General features: G+C 56.6%; 2 protein-coding genes and 1 long non-coding RNA gene across 8 annotated transcripts; 2 read left to right on the top strand and 1 right to left on the bottom strand.

Moving 5' to 3' along the window:
- Positions 1 to 131: 131 nt before the first annotated feature.
- LOC139604726 (formin-2-like) lies at positions 132 to 10,125 on the bottom strand. The gene is made up of 3 exons (XM_071455948.1): positions 10,046 to 10,125; positions 5,719 to 6,756; positions 132 to 400 (listed from the first exon to the last, which is right to left on the bottom strand). The coding sequence occupies exons 1-3, from the start codon at positions 10,123 to 10,125 to the stop codon at positions 145 to 147; spliced, it is 1,374 nt and encodes a 457-aa protein (XP_071312049.1). The 3' UTR covers positions 132 to 144.
- On the top strand, positions 9,995 to 16,881 carry DAZAP2 (DAZ associated protein 2). Of its 6 annotated transcripts, none has more exons than XM_071455937.1 (4): positions 9,995 to 10,136; positions 11,062 to 11,168; positions 12,476 to 12,712; positions 15,413 to 16,881. In XM_071455937.1, the coding sequence occupies exons 1-4, from the start codon at positions 10,124 to 10,126 to the stop codon at positions 15,536 to 15,538; spliced, it is 483 nt and encodes a 160-aa protein (XP_071312038.1). In that variant the 5' UTR covers positions 9,995 to 10,123; the 3' UTR covers positions 15,539 to 16,881. The 6 variants fall into 6 exon arrangements, 3 of the variants coding, with proteins under 3 accessions (XP_071312038.1, XP_071312037.1, XP_071312036.1); XM_071455936.1 differs by lacking the exon at positions 9,995 to 10,136 and adding an exon at positions 13,132 to 13,151 and having other exon boundaries at positions 10,811 to 11,168; positions 12,476 to 12,692; XR_011684076.1 differs by lacking the exon at positions 9,995 to 10,136 and having other exon boundaries at positions 10,818 to 11,168; positions 15,413 to 15,852; positions 15,913 to 16,881.
- On the top strand, positions 14,378 to 15,406 carry LOC139604714 (uncharacterized). Its single transcript, XR_011684077.1, has 3 exons — positions 14,378 to 14,422; positions 14,481 to 15,020; positions 15,181 to 15,406. It is a non-coding gene; the product is annotated as an uncharacterized lncRNA (long non-coding RNA).
- Positions 16,882 to 17,039: the final 158 nt, after the last annotated feature.

Raw genomic sequence — 17,039 nt, 5'->3', positions numbered from 1 at the left:
GGGTTTCAGGGTCTCTGGGCTCCGGCTCTGCAGGATTTGGGGTCTCTGGGCTCCGGTTCTGTAGGATTTGGGGTCTCTGGGCTCTGGGTTTTGGGGTCTCTGGGCTCTGTTTTTTGGGCTCTCTGGGTTCCGGCTCTCTGGGGTTCAGCCCCTCCTGGTTTTGGGGTCTCTGGACTCTGGTTTTGCTGTCTTTGAGCTCTGGCTCTGCAGGTTATGGGGTGCCTGGGCTCTGGTTCTCTGGGTTTTGGGGTGCCTGGGCTCTGGTTCTCTGGGTTTTGGGGTCTCTGGGCTCCAGTTTTTGGGGTCTCTGGGGTCCGGCTCTCTGGGATTCTGCCCCTCCTGGTTTTGGGGCTGCAGCTCCCGGGGCTTCTCCGAGCTTTGGGGTCCCTGGGTCTCTGGCCTGGAGGGACACAAAACATTGGAGATGTTCCCGTGCCGAGCTCTGGCTGCTCCCCTGCTCCCCAAAAACCTGGGAGCCCCAGGATCCCCCCCTAAAGACCCCCCCAAAAGGAGGAGTTTGGGGAAAGGTGACTCAGTCAGGAGAAACAGGAAAGTTTCAAGGAGAAATCCTTGGATTTCTCTCTGCTGCTGCTGCTGCTGGGAGGAGACACAAATAACCCGGGAGAGAAGACTAATTAATGAGCCAATTAATCAGACATTTGTGATTCCAGGCTGGATGCAGGTGGGCATCCAGCTCCAGATCCTTTCCCCATCACACATCCCGATTTTCACACTTTTTGGGGCATTTTTTGGCATTTAATGTGACAAATAATTTATGCAGATGGTGGTGAGGGCAGGCAGGGAGGAGCAGCCATGGAGCAACAGATGGAGGGAAGGCATAAAATGCATAAAATATTAATAAAAATATTAAAAATAAAGAAAGAGGGGGAAAAAGGTGAGAGAAGGATATTTAGGATGCTCCTAGTCTCCATGTGGATTTAATTTCCATGTTAATTAAGTGTTGATGAGGCAGAGATGGGTCCAAAAGTTGGACCCATCATTATTGTGTTTTGGTGCTATTATTATTATTATTATTATTATTATTATTATTATTATTATTATTATTATTATTATTATTATTATTCCATAATGATAACTATAATAATTAAAAATTAATAAAACCAAATAACAATAAAACCAAAACATAATAATGATAACTATAATAATAGTAAAACAAAACATAATAATGATAATAATAATAATAAACAAATAATAATGATAATGCAATAAAAATAAACCCAAAACATGGTAATGATTATGATAATGATGATAATGATAATAATAATAGTAAACCAAAACATAATAAAGATAATATTAATAAAATAATAATAATAAAGAAATAATAAAAATAAAACAAAAATAATAATAGTAATAATAGTAATAATAGTAATAGTAATAGTAATAATAATAATAATAATAGTTATTATTATTATTATTATTATTATTATTATTATTATTATTATTATTATATCGCTCCATCAGGGAAAACCCCAAACCAGTTGGCCACAGGTTTGCTGCCAGTTTAACTCCTTTTTGCAGCACTAAAAGGAACAATTTCCCTGGTTTTGCCCTATTTCCCTGGTTTTGCCCTGTTTTCCCCAGTAAGGTGCAGGGAGCAGCCACGAAGCCAAGGTGGAATTCCTCAATCCCTGATTTCCTTCCCACCTTCAGCACCCTGACTCCCAAAATCCAGGGAATAATATTATTATTATTATTATTATTATTATTATTATTATTATTATTATTATTATTATTATTATTATTACTACTACAAATAATAAAACTAAAACAGGGGGCAGGATCCCGACCCCAAATGGAAGCTGCAGCATTTCTGGAGCCCCTGGCACTGGGAGCAGCCTGCAGTGGTGTCACTGGGATATTTGATGAAAATGCTTTCACTGGGATTTTCTCCTGAGAAGCCTCAGAAAAGAAATGTAAATGCTAATTATCTGATTGCTTGGAATGTGGTCTGGAGATGGTTGAGCAACAGGTGCAGCTTTGATTGGTTCCATGTGGATTGTTTTTACTCAGTGACCAATCATGGTCCAGCTGTGTCGAGGCTCTGAGCAGTCATGGGTTTTTATTATTCATTCTTGTCCAGCCTTCTGATGTCTCCTTTCTCTTTCTTTTAGTATATTTATTATTTTATGATATATCTTTATATATAATATATTGTTTATTGTTTTATGATATATGTTTTATGATATATATTTAATATAATATATATATATAATAATAAATCAGCCTTCTGAAACATGGAGCCAAGATTCTCATCTCTCCCCTGGTCCTGGGGACCCTCAAACCCCCCCTCACAGGGGCACCCCAGGATTTCTATTGCCGGGATTGCCATCCCTGCCAAGGCCAGGGCAGAGTTTGGTGTCCCCAGGACAGAACCTGGAGAGCGACGCCAGGTCCTGAGGGTCCCCGAGGGCACGGGACAGCCTGGGGGGGCAGCACAGGGGATGGGGGCACGGGAACCCCTGGAACTGCATCCCATGGGGTGGGGTCAATGGGATCAATGGGATCAATGGGATGGGATCAATTGGATCAATGGGATCAATGGGATGGGATCAATGGGATGGGATCAATGGGATCAATGGGATGGGATCAATTGGATCAATAGGATCAAAGGGATGGTATGGGATCGATGGGCTCAACAGGATCAATGGGATTGATAGGATCAATGGGATGGGATCAATGGGATCAATGGGACAGGATCGATGGGATGGGATCAATGGGATGGTATGTGACCAATGAGATCAATGAGATGGGATGGGATCAATGGGAAGGGATCAATGGGATGGGATGGGATCAATGGGATGGCATGTGATCAATGGGATCAATGAGATGGGATGGGATTAATGGGATTGATGGGATCAATGGGATGGGATCAATAGGACCAACAGGATCAATGGGATGGGATTGATGGGATCGATGGGATGGATGAGATGGGATCAATTGTATCAAGAGGATCAAGGGGATGGTATGGGATCCATGGGATCAATGGGACCAATGGGATCCATGGGATCAGTGGAATGGGATGGGATCAGTGGGATGGCATGTGATCAATGAGATCAATGAGATGGGATGGGATCAATGGGATCAATGGGAAGGGATCAATGGGATGGGATGGCATGTGATCAATGGGATTGATGGGATCAATGGGATGGGATCAATAGGACCAACAGGATCAATGGGATTGATGGGATGGGATCAATAGGATCAATGGGATCGATGGGATGGATGAGATGGGATCAATGGGATTGATAGGATCGATGGGATCAATGGCATTGGATCAATAGGATCAATGGGATCAATGGGATCAATAGGATCAATGGGATGGGATCAATGGGATCAATGGGACAGGATCAATGGGATGGATGGGATCAATGGGATGCTATCAATGGGATCAATAGGATTCAACAGGATCAATGTGATCAACGGGATGGGATCAATAAGATCAACAGGATCCATGGGATACCATCAATAGGATCAATGGGATGGGATGGGATCAATGGGATGCCATCAATGGGATGCCATCAATGGGATGCCATCAATGGGATCAATAGGATCGATGGGATCAATGGGATCAATGGGATGGGATGGGATCACTGGGATGCTATCAATGGGATCAATGGGATGGGATCAATAAGATCAACAGGATCCATGGGGTACCATCAATAGGATCAATGGGATGGGATGGGATCAATGGGATGCCATCAATGGGATGGGATCAATGGGATGGGATGGGATGGGATCAATGGGATGCCATCAATAGGATCGATGGGATCAATGGGATCAATGGGATGAGGGGTCAGTGCTGTGCCCCCTCTGTTCCTTTGGGGGGCTCACATGGGGTGCAGGGGTTGAAGAACACAAGAGTCCCCCTGGGATGGCCATGGATGGAGGGGCTGAGGACAGGTTTGGGGGGCACAGGACAACACAGCCCCACCCCCTTCCTCCCCCCCAAAGTGAGGACCCCCCGTTGCCCCCATCCCAGCGCAGCTCCCAGGGAAGGTCCCCCCACCCCAAAACCACCAAAGGAGGGGCTCAGTGTGGCTGTGGGGGCAATGCCCCCTCTATGGGGTGCTCGGTGCCCCCAAACCCTCACAGTGCCCCCCCCCCCCCGTTCTGCAGCACTCCAAAATGTCCTTGGACCCCCCCCCCCCACCTTCCTTAGCCCCTCAGACCTTGGTACCCCCTGCAATTCCCCTGCCCAGCCTTTCCCCCCAAATCCCCTTTGGGGTTCCCAACAGGACCCCAGTACCGTCCTGCCCCCCTCTGCCCTGTTTCTCTTCTCCTGCACCCCAAAACTTCCCTCGAACTCCTCCTGCCCCCCCCACCTGGGCAGAGACCCCCCCTTCCCTGCCCCAGGGGTCTCCAGCCCCCTCCTCCCATTTCCCTGACCGCCCCCGCCCAGTTCCGGGGTGACCCAGGGACCCTCACTAACCCAAAGGTCCCCCTAGATCCTCACCACCCCCCTCTGCCCCCACTCAGAGCCTTCGTGTCCCCCCGGTTCTCCCCAGTTCCCCCCCAGACCCCCCCAAAGCCTCTCTGACCCCCAAACTGCCTTTGCCCCCCCATTCCCGGCGGCCCCTCCTCGGGCAGGACCCCAAAACTGTCCCCAGCCCCTCACCCCGTGTCTCCTCTCCTGCCCCCCCGATCCCCCTTCCCTGCCCCGGGGCTCTCCAGCCCCTCCTGCCCCTTGCTGGACCCCAAAATTGAGGGGTGTTCCCGGGACCCCCCCCTTAGCCGAGGTCCCCCTCACCCCCCATTTCTGTGCCCCCCAACTCGTGATGTCCCCCCAGTTTCCCCCACACACTCAGCACCCTCTCCAAGCCCCACAGACCCCCCCCATCTGTCTTTCCCCCCCAAATCCCCCTTGGACCCCCCCAGGACCCCCACAATGTCCTGCCCCCCTCAGCACTGTTCTCCTCTCCTACACCCCAAAATCCACCCCCGCCCCCCCAAATTCCTCATGCCCCGCTCAGGGCGGTCACCCCCGTTCTCTGCCCCCCCCAGTTCTCCATTCCCCCCCTTCACGGACCCCCCCCCCCCTCCCCAATTCCGGGGTGCCCCCAGGGACCCCAACTGTGCGAGGTGCCCTCCGCTCCCACCTGCCCCCACTCGGAGCCTTCGTGTCCCCCCAGCTCTGCCCAGTTCCCCCCAAGCCCCTCTGCCCCCCCCCCCCCCCCCAAATCCCGCTGGGTCTCTTTGCCCCCCCACCCTTGGCAGGACCCCAAAACTGCCCCAAACCCCGCCCTGTGTCCCCAAATCCCCCTGCCCCCCCCGGACATCCCTGCCCCGGGGCTCTCCAGCCCCTCCTTCCCTGCCCCCCCAGTTCCGGGGTTCCCCCAGGGGTGTCCCCTAAGCCGGGGTCCCCCCCTGGCACCCCCCGATCCCCCCCAGTCCCCACCGTTCCAAGCCCCCCAGTTCCTGCGCGTCTCTCCCCAGTTCCTCCCAGTTCTCCCCAGTTCCCCTCCCGGCCCCCCCGCCCCGCTCCGAGCCCCCCTGCCTCCCAAATCTCCCCTGACCCCCCTTTCCCCCCCAAATCCCGCTGCCCCCCCCCCTCGCTGTCCCCCGTTTTCCGCCGTTTTCTCCCCTTCCCCGCCCCCCCCAGCGCTCTTTATCATAAATATATAAATTATGCTAATTACGCCATTGCATATTCACCGCGCCGGGCCCGCCGCCCCCCGCCCGCCCCGGCCCCGCACTCACCGAGCCGGGGGTCGGGGGTCCGGGGGAGCCCCGGGGGGGCCGGGGGGGGTCCCCGCCGCTCTCGCCGCTCCCGCGATCGCCGCGGCGGCGACGGAGGCGGCGGCACAAAGGGGCGGGGGGCGGCGGCGGCCCCGGGAGCCCGGGCCGGGTCCGGGCCGGCGGGGGCGGTCACGGGGGGCTCGGTGCCGGGGGGGGCGGGTCACGGGGGGCTCGGTGCCGCGGGGGTCCCGCCGGGGGAGCCGCGGCGCTTCCCGGGGTTTCGGGGCTGCTGCGTCATGAACATAATTTATGCGCAGGCCGCTGCCGCAGGCGCCGTGCCGCCCGCCGCCGCTGGGGGCGCTGCGAGCGACAACGCGCACGGCCCGGGGCAGCCGGGAGAGGGACACGGGACAGGGACCAGGGAGAGGGACACGGGACAGGGACCAGGGAGAGGGACCCGGGAGAGGGACACGGGACAGGGACACGGGAGAGAAACCCCGGGAGAGGGACCCGGGTGAGGGACACGGGACAGGGACCAGGGACAGAGAGCCCGGGAGAGAAACCCCGGGAGAGGGACCTGGGACAGGGACACGGGGCAGGGACCAGGGACAGAGAGCCCGGGAGAGGGACACGGGACAGAGACCCGGGAGAGGGACCCGGGAGAGGGACACGGGACAGGGACCAGGGACAGAGAGCCCGGGACCGGGACACGGGAGAGGGACACGGGACAGAGAGCCCGGGAGAGGGACCAGGGACAGAGACCCAGGGACAGAGACCCAGGGACAGAGACCTGGGAGAGAAACCCCGGGAGAGGGACCCGGGAGAGGGACCAAGGACAGAGAGCCCGGGAGAGGGACACGGGACAGGGACCAGGGACAGAGAACCCGGGAGAGGAACCCGGGACAGGGACCCCTGAGAGAAACCCCGGGACAGGGATCCCGGGACAGGGACCCAGGAGAGCGACACCGGGAGAGGAACCCGGGAGAGGGACCCGGGAGAGGGACCCCGGGACAGGCACTCCCGAACAGGGACCCCAGAGACCCTCGTGACAGAGATCCCCTGAAACCCCCGGGACAGGGACCCGGCAGAGGGACCCGGGAGAGGGACCCGGGGCAGAGACCCTGGGACTATCCAGAAACATCCCCCCACCCCAACTGGGGCAGAGATCCCAAGAGCCCAGAGATGCTCGGGACAGAGACCATCCAGAGACCCCCTCACAATGGGACAGAGACCCCCGAGATCCCCCTGGACGCCCTCTGGAAACCCCCGAGCCAGAGCCCCCCGGGGCCAGAGAGACCCCAGAGCCGGAGACCCCTCCAGGAGCCCCCAAAATCCAGAGGCTCCCCAGATGCCCCCGGGCCCAAAGACCCCCCCGAGGCAGCGACCCCCCCCTCACAACAGAGGGACACCCCAGAGCCCCCCCCGGGTCTAAGGCACCAGGGACACCCCCAGAACCAGAAACCCCAAAACAGAGACCCCCGAGCTGCAGAGGCCTCCTCAGCCCTGGAACCCCAAAACCAGAGACCCTGCCCAGCATCAGAACCACCTCCAGCTCCAAGACCCCCAAATCAGAGGTTACCGGCCCAGAAACCCCACAAAACCTAGACCCGAAGTGCCAGGACCCCCCAAACCCCGGATCTCCAATCTGAGACCCCTCAAAACTCCAGACCCAGAGTGCCAAGACCCCCCAAAGCCCGGATCCCCAATCCAGGACCCCCCGAAACCCTGGATCCCCAATCCAGGACCTTCCACACCCCAAACCCCCAATCCAGAACCCCCCAAAACCCCAGACCCAGAGTGCCAGGACCCCCCAAAACCCGGATCCCCAATCCAGGATCCCCTAAACCCCAGACCCCGAAGTCTCAGGACCCCCCCAAAACCCCAATCCTCAATCCAGGACCCCCCCAAACCCCCAGACCCGATGTGCCAGGACCCCCCAAAACCAAGATACCCAATCCCGGACCCCCCTAATCCAGGACCTCCCTCAAAGCCCAGACTGCCAATTCCAGACCCCCCCAAAACCCCAAATCCCCAATCCCGGACCCCCCGGATCCTCAATCCAGGACGCCCCAAACCCTGAACCCCGAATTCCAGACCCCCCCCAAAACCCCAGACCCGGAGTGCCAGGACCCCCCAAACCCCGGATCCCCAATCCAGGACCCCCGCAAAAGCCCAGACCGCCAATTCCAGACCCCCCAAAACCCCAAATCCCCAATTCCAGAGCCCCCCAAACCCCAAATCCAGACCCCCCCCAAAACCCCAAATCCCCAATTCCAGACCCCCCCAAAACCGCAGGACCCCCGAGACGAGAGGGGACAAAGGGGACAGGGGCTGGGGGGACAGGACCCAATATTAATGACCCCAGAGCCAGCCCGACCCCTCCTCATTAATATCATTAATATTCATTAATATTCTAATTAGCCCAGGTGCACCTGTTATAGGCGGCCGCGGCCCAGTTCTGCAGGGCTCATTTGCATACGCGCTGCCGTGATTATGAATATTTAATCCGAATCGTTAAATACCTACAGCTAGTTAAATCCCGGGCTCATTTGCATACATTTGCATAGAGCGAATGGTTTTGCGTACGGGGGAAAGGAAAACAGCTCGGGTGGGGGGGCGGATTTTAATTAACAAAGACTCAGTGGGGGGGCTTGAGGGATGGAGGGAGGGGCGCCCCTAAATGGGTCTGGGGGTCCTTAAATGGGTTTGGGGTCCCTAAGCGAGTCTGGGGGTCTTTAAATGGGTCTGGGGATCCTTAAATGGGTCTGGGGTTCCTAAACGGGTTTGGAGGTCTTTAAACGGGTCTGGGGATCCCTAAGCAGAGTCTGGGGGTCCTAGGCGGGGTCTGGGGGTCCCTAAATGAGTCTGGGGTCCCTAAGCGGGATCTGGGGGTCCCTAAATGAGTCTGGGGTCTCTAAGCGGGGTCTAAGCGCAGCTCGGTGTCTCCCGCCCGCCCCCTCCCCCTTTGAAGGTAAATCCGAATTTTTTTCCGTTTCTGCGCCTTCTGAGGGTGAGGAACATTTCCCCTCATGAATTATTCATGAGCACACCCCACGGCCAGCAGGCTCATTTGCATATTCATGCCGCAGCTGCTGCATTATTCATGAGCGGGAGGAAAAGGAGAGATTTGAGTCCTGAAAGTGGGGGCGGAATGCGGGGAGAAAAAAATCCCCCCCAAAAATGGGAATTTGAGACTTTCAGGGGGCATTTCACAACCTAAGGGGGCTCTTTAATCATACAGAGATACATGGATTATTCATATGTAATAATATATATATATATACACAATTATAATTTTAACTATAATTATATAATATAATAATATAATAATATAATATATTATTTATATAAGTGTGATACACATTATATTTAATTTATGTACTATATATTCCCTTATTTTATCAGATTTGTTGAATTTTTAAAAATATATTATACTATTATGCTATGTATTGTGCATTTATATAAAAATTTATTGGCATATATCCATATATATATAGTAATATATTTAAATATATATATTTATATTATATATTTTTATTTATTATATTTTTATTTATTCAATTTATTAAATATTTATATTTTATAGAATGTATATAATCTATTACTATATTATACATTTAAATATATAAATATAAATAAATAGAAAATAAATAAAAAATATAAAATACATTTTATATTATATATTAAATAGATACATATATCTATATATTATGCAATAAAATATTTATATATTAATGATAATTATGATTTTTGTACTAATATATTATTACAGTAATTAATATAGTGTCTTATTCATTAATCCTTATTAATATTTATTTCTATATATTATACGCTACACTATTGTATTAATATTTTAACGTTATTTACTATATTTATATATTATTCTAGTATGTATTATATACCTCTAAAGGTTGTATAGATATTTTATAAATACTTTATAAATATTTATTTTAACTGCAATTTATATGAAATTCTCATGTTATATTTTTAATATTAAATTCTTATTCTTATTAATAAATTCTTATTAATGCTCAAATATAGAACTCCAGACCTTGTTTAGAGACCCCCAGGCCCTTTTTGGGACTCCCAGACCTATTTAGGGCCCCCCGACCCTGTTTGGGCCCCCTGACCCCGCTTAAGGACCCCTGACCCCGCTTAAGGACCCCAGACCCTGTTTAGGGACCCCTCCCCTCCAGCCCCTCCCATCGTGACCCCGCCCCCTTTAGGACCCGCCCTCATTTCCTCCCCCAACGTTTCCCGCGGTCCCTTTAAGAGCGCGTGGCCCCGCCCCGAGCGCGATGACGTCACGACGCTCCCTTCCTGTCCCGCTTCCTGCCCCGTCCCTCACCCTCCCCCACGGGCCGCCCCCGCCTCCTCCTCCTCCTCCGCCTCGTCCCGCGCCGTGCCCGCGGGAGCCGCCGCCGCCATGAACGGCAAAGGCAAGGCCGGGCCGGGCCCTCGGTGCCCTCAGCGGAGCCGCCGGGCCTGGCCGGGAGCGCCGCCCAGGGCCGCGGCTCCTTTAAGGGCGCGTGAGGGGCGGGCGGGGCGGGGCGAGGGGCGGGGCGAGGGTTGCCATGGAGACGCGTACTCAGCCTCGCTTTGAGCCGGGAGGCGGGGCTGGGGGAGATACCATGGGGAGGGGGCGCGGGGGGGGGCTTTGGGGGGAGATACCATGAGAGGGGTAGGGGGGTTCTGAGGCATCGGGGGGAGTGGGGGGCGATGCCTTGAGGGGAGGAGGGGGGCGTGGCAGCGCTGGGGGGACACTGAGGCCGGGCTGATGCCATGGGGGCACTGGGGGAGCTGCCTGGGGGGGCACAGGGTGGCAGTGATGGGGCTGATACCCAGGGGGGGCACAGGGCCCGGGGGCGATGCCCGGGGGGTGCACGGCAGGGGCAGTGATGGCACCTGAGGGGGGCACAGGGGTGATGCTCGGGGAGGGCACAGGGTGGGCAGTAATGGGGCTGATGCCCAGGGGGGGCACAGGGCACGGGGACGATGCCCGGGGGGGCACAGGGGTGATGCCCGGGGGGTGCACGGCAGGGCAGTGATGGCACCTGGGGGGGGTCACAGGGGTGATGCCCAGGGGGGGCACAGGGCCCGGGGGCGATGCCCGGGGAGGCAGAGTTTGGGCACTGATGGGGCTGATGCCCGGGGGATGCACGGCAGGGGCAGCGATGGCACTGATGCCCACGGGGGGCACAGGGCACGGGAGTGATGCGCGGGGGGGGCACAGGGCCCGGGGGCGATGCCCGGGGTGGGCACAGGGCCCGGGGGCGATGCCTTTTCCTGCCAGGGCAGTTTTTGGCTCAGTTCCAACCCAAGCCCTCGGTCCCGGCTCTCCTGACCCATTTCTGTCCCCCCCAGGGCCGTTCCCAGCCCAGCCCCTGTTCCCAGCCCCGGCCCCCCCCGGGTACCCCCAGGCTCTGCCCCTGCTGCAGCCGCCCCCCTACCCTGAGCCTGCGTACCCCGAGGTAGGTGGGACATGTGGGACACACACATGGGACACACAGTGCACATGGGACAGAGAGGACACGTGGGACATGTGGGATACATGGGACAGGTGGGACATGTGGGACACGTGAAACACATGGGACGTGTAGGACACACAGATGGGACACGTGGGACAAATAGGACACATGGCACATGTGGGACATGTGGGATGTGTGGGACACACAGGGCACACAGGACAGGTGGGACACGTGGGACGTGTGGGATACATGGGAGACATGGCACACACAGGACACATGGGACACACGGCACACGTGGGACACACAGGACACACAGGTGGGGCACATGGCACACGTGGGACACAGAGGACACACGCATGGGACACACAGGACACACAGGTGGGGCACATGGCACACGTGGGACACACAGGACACACGCATGGGACACACAGGACACACAGGTGGGGCACATGGCACACGTGGGACACACGGGACACGCACACGGCACACATGGGACACATGGCACACGTGGGACACATGGAACACACCTGTCTGGAGGGGCCTCACCCTGGGACCCCTCCTGTCCCTGGCCCAGGGGAACCCGGAGCTCACCTGGGCAGGGCCCCCCCCTCCCATGGCCCAGGTGACCCAAATTCCCCCATGAGAGCCCAGGGGGGAGCTCAGGTGACCCCAACTCCTGCAGGCAGGTGAGCCTGGGGGGGGCTTGGGACAGAGACCACCCAGAGACCCCCAAAATGGGACAGAGACCACCCAGAGACCCCCAAAATGGGACAGAGACCACCCAGAGACCCCCCCAATGGGACAGAGACCACCCAGAGACCCCCAAAATGGGACAGAGACCCCCGAGATCCCCCCCCCCGGGATAGAGACCCCCGAGACCCCCCCAATGGGACAGGGACCCCTGAGATCCCCCCCCTGGACACCCCCTGGAAACTCCCAAGGGCCAGAGAGACCCCTGGGTGCTGGGTGCACACCTGGGTGGGGAGGGTGACACTTGTCTGAGGGGGTGACACCTGTCTGGGTGAGGTGACACCTGTCTGGGTGGGTGCACACCTGGGTGAGGGGGTGACACCTGTCTGTGGGGGCTGACACCTGTCTGGGTAGGGGTGGCACCTGTCTGGGTGAGGTGACACCTGTCTGAGGGGGTGGCACCTGTCTGGGGGGAGGTGGGTGACACCTGTATGGGTGGGATGCACACCTGGGTGGGGGTGACACCTGTCTGGGTGGGTGCACACCTGGATGAGGGGGTGACACCTGTCTCTGGGGGGTGGCACCTGTGTCACCTCGCTGTCATCTCGCTGTTTTTGCAGCTCTACCGTCTCAGCTTCGTCCCCCTGGGCGCTGCTGGGGTCCCCCCCGTGTCCCCAGCGTGCCCAGGTGCGTCCCTGTACCTGCCCCTGGCCCCGCCCCTGCCCCTGCTGGGCCTGGGCTCCCCCGTGGCCTTTCTGCCCCTGGGCCAGGTGTACCCAGCAGGATCCCCCGTGCTGCTGGAGGGGGGCTTGGACAGCGCTGCCAGGCTGGGCACAGGTGGCACTGCCAGCATCCAGGTGAGGGCAGGTGGAGCTGGAGGGGTGGGAAGGGTTGGGACAGGTGGGAGTGCCAGGATCCAGGTGAGTGCAGGTGGATCTGTGGGATTTGGGATGGGGTGGGAAATTTTGGGGTGGCACTGGCACTATCCAGGTGAGTGCAGGTGGGTCTGTGGGACTGGGACAGGTGGGATGGTTTGGGACAGGTGACATTGGCAGCATCCAGGTGATACCACGTGGATCTGTGGGACTGGGACAGGTGGGAAGGGTTGGGACAGGTGACATTGGCAGCATCCCAGGAAGTGCAGGTGGATCTGTGGGACTGGGACAGTGGGGTGGTTTCGGACAGGTGGCACTGCCAGCATCCAGGTGAGGGCAGGTGGAGCTGGGAGGGTGGCACAGGTGGGAAGGGTTGGGACAGGTGGGAGGGTTTGGGACAGGTGGCACTGGCAGCATCCAGGTGCTACCACGTGGATCTGTGGGGGTGGGACAGGTGGGAAGGTTTGGGACAGGCCAGGATCCAGGTGAGGGCAGGTGGATCTGTGGGATTTGGGATGGGGTGGGAAATTTTGGGGTGGCACTGGCACTATCCAGGTGATACCAGGTGTGTCTGTGGGACTGGGACAGGTGGGATGGTTTGGGACAGGTGGCACTGGCAGCATCCCAGGAAGTGCAGGTGGATCTGTGGGGTTTGGGGATTTGGGTGGGGAGGGACCTGAAGATCACCCGGCCCCGGCCCAGGTGAGTCCCAGCCCCATCCAGGTGGCTTTGGGCACTTCCAGGTGGGATTTGGGATCACAGGTGGCCCTGGGTCACAGCTGGGCTGGGTGTGGCCTGGGGGGAGGTGGGCAAGGGGGGCCTTGACCCCCTGACCTCACCTGACCTCACCTGACCTCACCTGACCTCACCTGTCCCCACACCTGGGCCTGGCACTTCCTGTGAGCTGGGAGAGGCTCCTGCTCACCTGGGAACGCTCACCTGGCCCTGCTCACCTGTACCTGCTCACCCATCCATGCTCACCTGTCCATGCTCACCTGTCCATGCTCACCTGTCCATGCTCATCCATCCATGCTCCACCTGTCCATGCTCCCCTGTCCATGCTCACCTGTCCATGCTGGCCCTGCTCACCTGTCCATGCTCCCCTGTCCATGCTCACCTGTCCATGCTGGCCCTGCTCACCTGTCCATGCTCCCCTGTCCATGCTCACCTGTCCATGCTGGCCCTGCTCACCTGTCCATGCTCACCTGTCCATGCTGGCCCTGCTCACCTGTCCATGCTCCCCTGTCCATGCTCACCTGTCCATGCTGGCCCTGCTCACCTGTCCATGCTCCCCTGTCCATGCTCACCCGTCCATGCTCACCCATCCATGCTCACCTGTCCATGCTCACCTGGCCCTGCTCACCCATCCATGCTCACCTGTCCATGCTCACCCGTCCATGCTCACCCGTCCATGCTCACCTGTCCATGCTCACCTGGCCCTGCTCACCTGGCCCTGCTCACCTGTCCATGCTCACCTGTCCACGCTCACCTGGCCCTGCTCCCCCAGCCCCCTTGGGCTCCCCTCTCCTGGAGCCTCAGAGGTTCCTGCTCCCCTGGAATTCCCACCTGGAGCTTGGGGACAGGTGACAGTGTGTCCTCATGTCACAGCACAGGTGACAGTGTGCCCCAGGTGGCAGCACAGGTGTCCCATGTGACAGCACAGGTGACAGTGTGTCCCAGGTGACAGCACAGGTGACAGGTGTCCCATATCACAGCACAGGTGACAGTGTGTCCTCATGTCACAGCACAGGTGTCCCTGTCCTGGCCCAGGTGCTGCAGCCCCAGGGGTGGCTCGGGGCTGTGTCCCAGCCCTGTCGCTGTCCCTCGGCGGGGCTGGGGTGTGACGCTGCCCTCGGCTGTCCCTGGCACAGGTCCCTCCTGTCCCTCCTGTCACAGCCTTGTCCCCGCTCCTGTTGCGATGCTGACCTCGGCTGTCCCCTATCGTGACAGTGACCTGTCCCATGTCATGACACTGATCTCAGCTGTCCCCCTGTCCTGACAGTGACCTGTCCCCTATCATGACCGTGACCCATCCCCTGTTGTGACAGTGACCTTGGCTGCCCCGTGTCGTGACAGTGACCTGTCCCCCTGTCATGACAGTGATCTCAGCTGTCCCCATGTAGTGACAGTGACCCGTCCCCCTATTGTGATAGTGACCCATCCCCGGTCACAACAGTGACCCATCCCATGTGATGACACTGACCCGTCCCCTGTCACGACAGTGACCTGTCCCCTATTGTGACAGTGGCCCCTCCCCTATCACGACAGTGGCCTGTCCCCTATCACGACAGTGACCCTCCCCTATCGTGAAGATGACCCCTCCCCTATCGTGAAGATGACCCGTCCCCTATCATGACACTGACTTGTCCCCTGTCGCGACAGTGACCCCTCCCCTATCACAACAGTGACCTGTCCCCTATCACGACAGTGGCCCCTCCCTTATCGTGAAGATGACCCGTCCCCTGTCGCGACAGTGACCCCTCCCCTATCGTGACACTGACCCCTCCCCTATCGTGACAGTGACCCCTCCCCTATCACGACAGTGACCCCTCCCCTATCGTGAAGATGACCTGTCCCCTATCGCGACAGTGACCCCTCCCCTATCGTGAAGATGACCCATCCCCTATCGCGACAGTGACCCCTCCCCTATCACGACAGTGACCCGTCCCTGTTTCCTTGCAGCCGCCGCCTGCCGGGTGCCCCGCGGGCGCCGCCCCGGTGCCGGTGCCGCCCGGAGCCGCCGTTCTGCTGCCCCCGCGCAAGGGGGGCTTCCCGGGGGGGCCGGGGGGGGGCTTCGGCCTCTGGTGAGGGGGGGCCGTGCTGGGGTCCCCCTGCCCCTTTGGGGTCCCCCCCAGCCCCTCCCCCCAGGTACCTGCGCCAGGTGACACAAGGGGGTGACGGGGGGGGAGGGGTTTGGTCACTTGGGGGGCTCCTTCACAAATGGGGGTGAGCTCAGCCCCGCCCTTTCCTCATTTACATGCAGCTCTAATTAATTAATGGCCTAATTAAGCCCTGGGGAGGGGTTTCCCCACCTCATCCCTCTGCTGGACCCATCCAGGGTTCTCTTTTTTTTGGGAAAGGTGGATTTTGGGTAGGAAGCAGAAAAAATCTCCTCTCCAAAGGCAAAATTCCCTTCCCAGAGGCAAAAATCTCCTCTCCAAAGGCAAAATTCCTTCCCAGAGGCAAAATTCCTTCCCAGAGATAAAACCTGAGCCCTTCCTGGCCTGCCCCGAGGTTCCCCCTCACCCTCTCCCACCTTTTCCTCCAGGAACCTCTGTCCTGGGATTTTTTTGAATCCCCTCCCAGTAATTTTGGATTTTTTGCACTTCAGCTCCAATCAAAGCCATGAGCGGTGCCAGGGCCGTGCTGCTGCTCCTGTGGAATCCTCCCCATTCCAGCTAGAGCCAGGTTTAATTAATGCTTAATTAGCAAACGCTTGGTTTTAACTTGAACCTGGCCTTTTTGCACCCGAATTCCTTAAATCCGAGAGGCCGTTTCCATCTGTGCTGGGGGTGGGAAGTGTCAGGGAGCACCCAAATCCCTTGGGTTCTCTCTTGAGGGTTGGGATGGTTTGGGGGAACTGTCAGGGAGCACCCAAATCCCTTGGGTTCCCTCTTTAGGGTCGGGATGGTTTGGGGGAACTGTCAGGGAGCACCCAAATCCCTTGGGTTCCCTCTTTAGTGTCGGGATGGTTTGGGGGTTATCAATGAGGTGTAAATTGGTGGTTTATGGAGGAGTTTTTTTGTGAATGGGATGGTTGTAAATGGATTTTTTATGAATGGGGTGGTTGTAAATAGATTTTTATGAATGGGGTGGTTGTAGGTGGGTTTTATGAATGGGGTATTTTGAATGGGTTTATCGATGGGTTTATCAATGCATTGATAACCAAACCTCCACAAGCTTTTGGGAGGAACACTTCAGGGATCCTCAGTCGGGTGTTTTTCTTCTTTTTGGTTGTTACTTGATGAAGGAAGAGCTCAGATTCGGTTCTATTTTATCTTAAATATTTCACTTTAATCTGAATCTGCGTTCTCTGTGTGTGTGACCATCCCTGACTGTTCCCGAGCTTGGCTCTCGGACTCTCTGTGCTGCACTGAACTTGTGGATTTTTATACTAAAAACCAAAATAAAGATTATTTTGAAAATTTAAATGAAGTAACACATTTCTGTTGGGCCTCTGAGAACCCCTTTGGCTGCTGCCAGCCAGGGCTTTCCTCACTTCTTTCCTTTTTCCTGCTGCATTGGGAACTTCCTCTTATTACTTTTTTGGGGGGTATTTGGGGTTTTTCCTACCCTTGGGCACCCACAT

The sequence above is a fragment of the Agelaius tricolor genome, unplaced genomic scaffold (assembly GCF_023055355.1).
Source record: "Agelaius tricolor isolate 1412-34295 unplaced genomic scaffold, bAgeTri1.0.p SCAF_55, whole genome shotgun sequence".
In the NCBI taxonomy this organism is placed as follows: Eukaryota; Metazoa; Chordata; class Aves; order Passeriformes; family Icteridae; genus Agelaius; species Agelaius tricolor.
Note: the sequence above shows the minus strand (reverse complement) of the source record. Positions and strands in the feature narration are given on the sequence as shown.